Source organism: Pygoscelis adeliae, unplaced genomic scaffold (genome assembly GCF_000699105.1).
Source record: "Pygoscelis adeliae isolate BGI_AS28 unplaced genomic scaffold, ASM69910v1 Scaffold463, whole genome shotgun sequence".
In the NCBI taxonomy this organism is placed as follows: domain Eukaryota; kingdom Metazoa; phylum Chordata; class Aves; order Sphenisciformes; family Spheniscidae; genus Pygoscelis; species Pygoscelis adeliae.
The window spans coordinates 97501-98538 of record NW_008824471.1 but is presented as its reverse complement, the minus strand read 5'-3'; the positions used below and the strand labels follow the sequence as shown (position 1 = coordinate 98538).

The 1038-nt window shown below is 44.5% G+C and overlaps 1 protein-coding gene across 1 annotated transcript in view; it reads left to right on the top strand.

Annotated features, from left to right (window-relative positions):
• The first annotated feature begins 68 nt into the window (after positions 1-68).
• Positions 69-1038, top strand: part of MAP1LC3C (microtubule-associated protein 1 light chain 3 gamma) — a 1696-nt gene continuing 726 nt past the window's right edge. Inside the window, exon 1 of the mRNA XM_009321246.1 lies at positions 69-194. Coding sequence (XP_009319521.1) covers positions 169-194 — 26 coding nt within the window. The 5' untranslated portion in view covers positions 69-168. The remainder of the gene's footprint in view (positions 195-1038) is intronic.

Genomic DNA, 1038 nt, shown 5'->3' with positions numbered 1-1038 from the left:
CCTCTCCCTAAAGTGCGGGAGGGGAGGGGAGGGGGGAAGGGACCTGAGCGTTCTAGGTTTTGCTGAGCGTGACTCTAATTAAAACAGGTAATTGTTGAGAGGTACCACAAAGAGAAATACCTTCCTCTCTTGGACAAAACCAAGTTTCTTGTTCCCGAGGAGCTGACCATGACGCAGTTCATAACCATCATCAGGTAGGTGGCAAGCACCCGCGGGTCTCTGCTGCAGCTGGGGCTTGCTGCTCTTCTCCAAGCAGGTATTTTCTAGCGCTGTGCTGGAACATCTTGCTGTCTCTGGTGGGGAGGAGGATGGAGGTATTAGTAATGGCTTCCCTTTCTTGCAAGTGTTTAAAGAATATCAACAGATGTTTTTTCAGGTGCATTAGGGTAAAAAATGTGGTCTATGCTTTGTGGATTCATAGTCTTCTCTGTAGCTGTAGTGAGTAAAGATTATGCCAGACTCCTGTTCGCTTTCTTCTGCCTTGATGAACTTGGTACTGGGGCTCTGTTGTTCTGTTCTGTTCCGCTTATAGCGCTTACTGCCTTGCTCTCTTACTGCACCTTGCTGAATTTGCTCAAGTTCAAAGCAACTCTTAAGTGTGAGTGACATGAAATATGCCTTTAAACTATTCTTTATAAAACACTTCAGGGAAGAAGTCTCCCAAAGTATTTAGTGATGTTCTCTGACAAAGTATGAAAGCTATGTGCTTTCTAGCACACACACCCACCCCCAAAAGTATGGACAAGATCGTTCTAGATGTTAAATTCTGTAAAAGATGCTTTTGGCTCCTGGACAACTTGAGTCCTGATCCTCATATGTAATGTGTCTGAGAAGGACTCTTCTTTTGAAGGCGGACTTTAAAATAAGTGTAACAGACCATGCTAGAATCCTTTACTACAGCTGTACTGCAGAAGCTTTTGGTTTCTACTTAGCACTTTTCTCTGGTAATTGGGAACTCAAAGCCCAGGCTCAGTAGCACTCATGGTCTAGCAATGTAAGCCTTTCCTCAGAGCACAAGCCTTTCAGCTTCCAAGCATA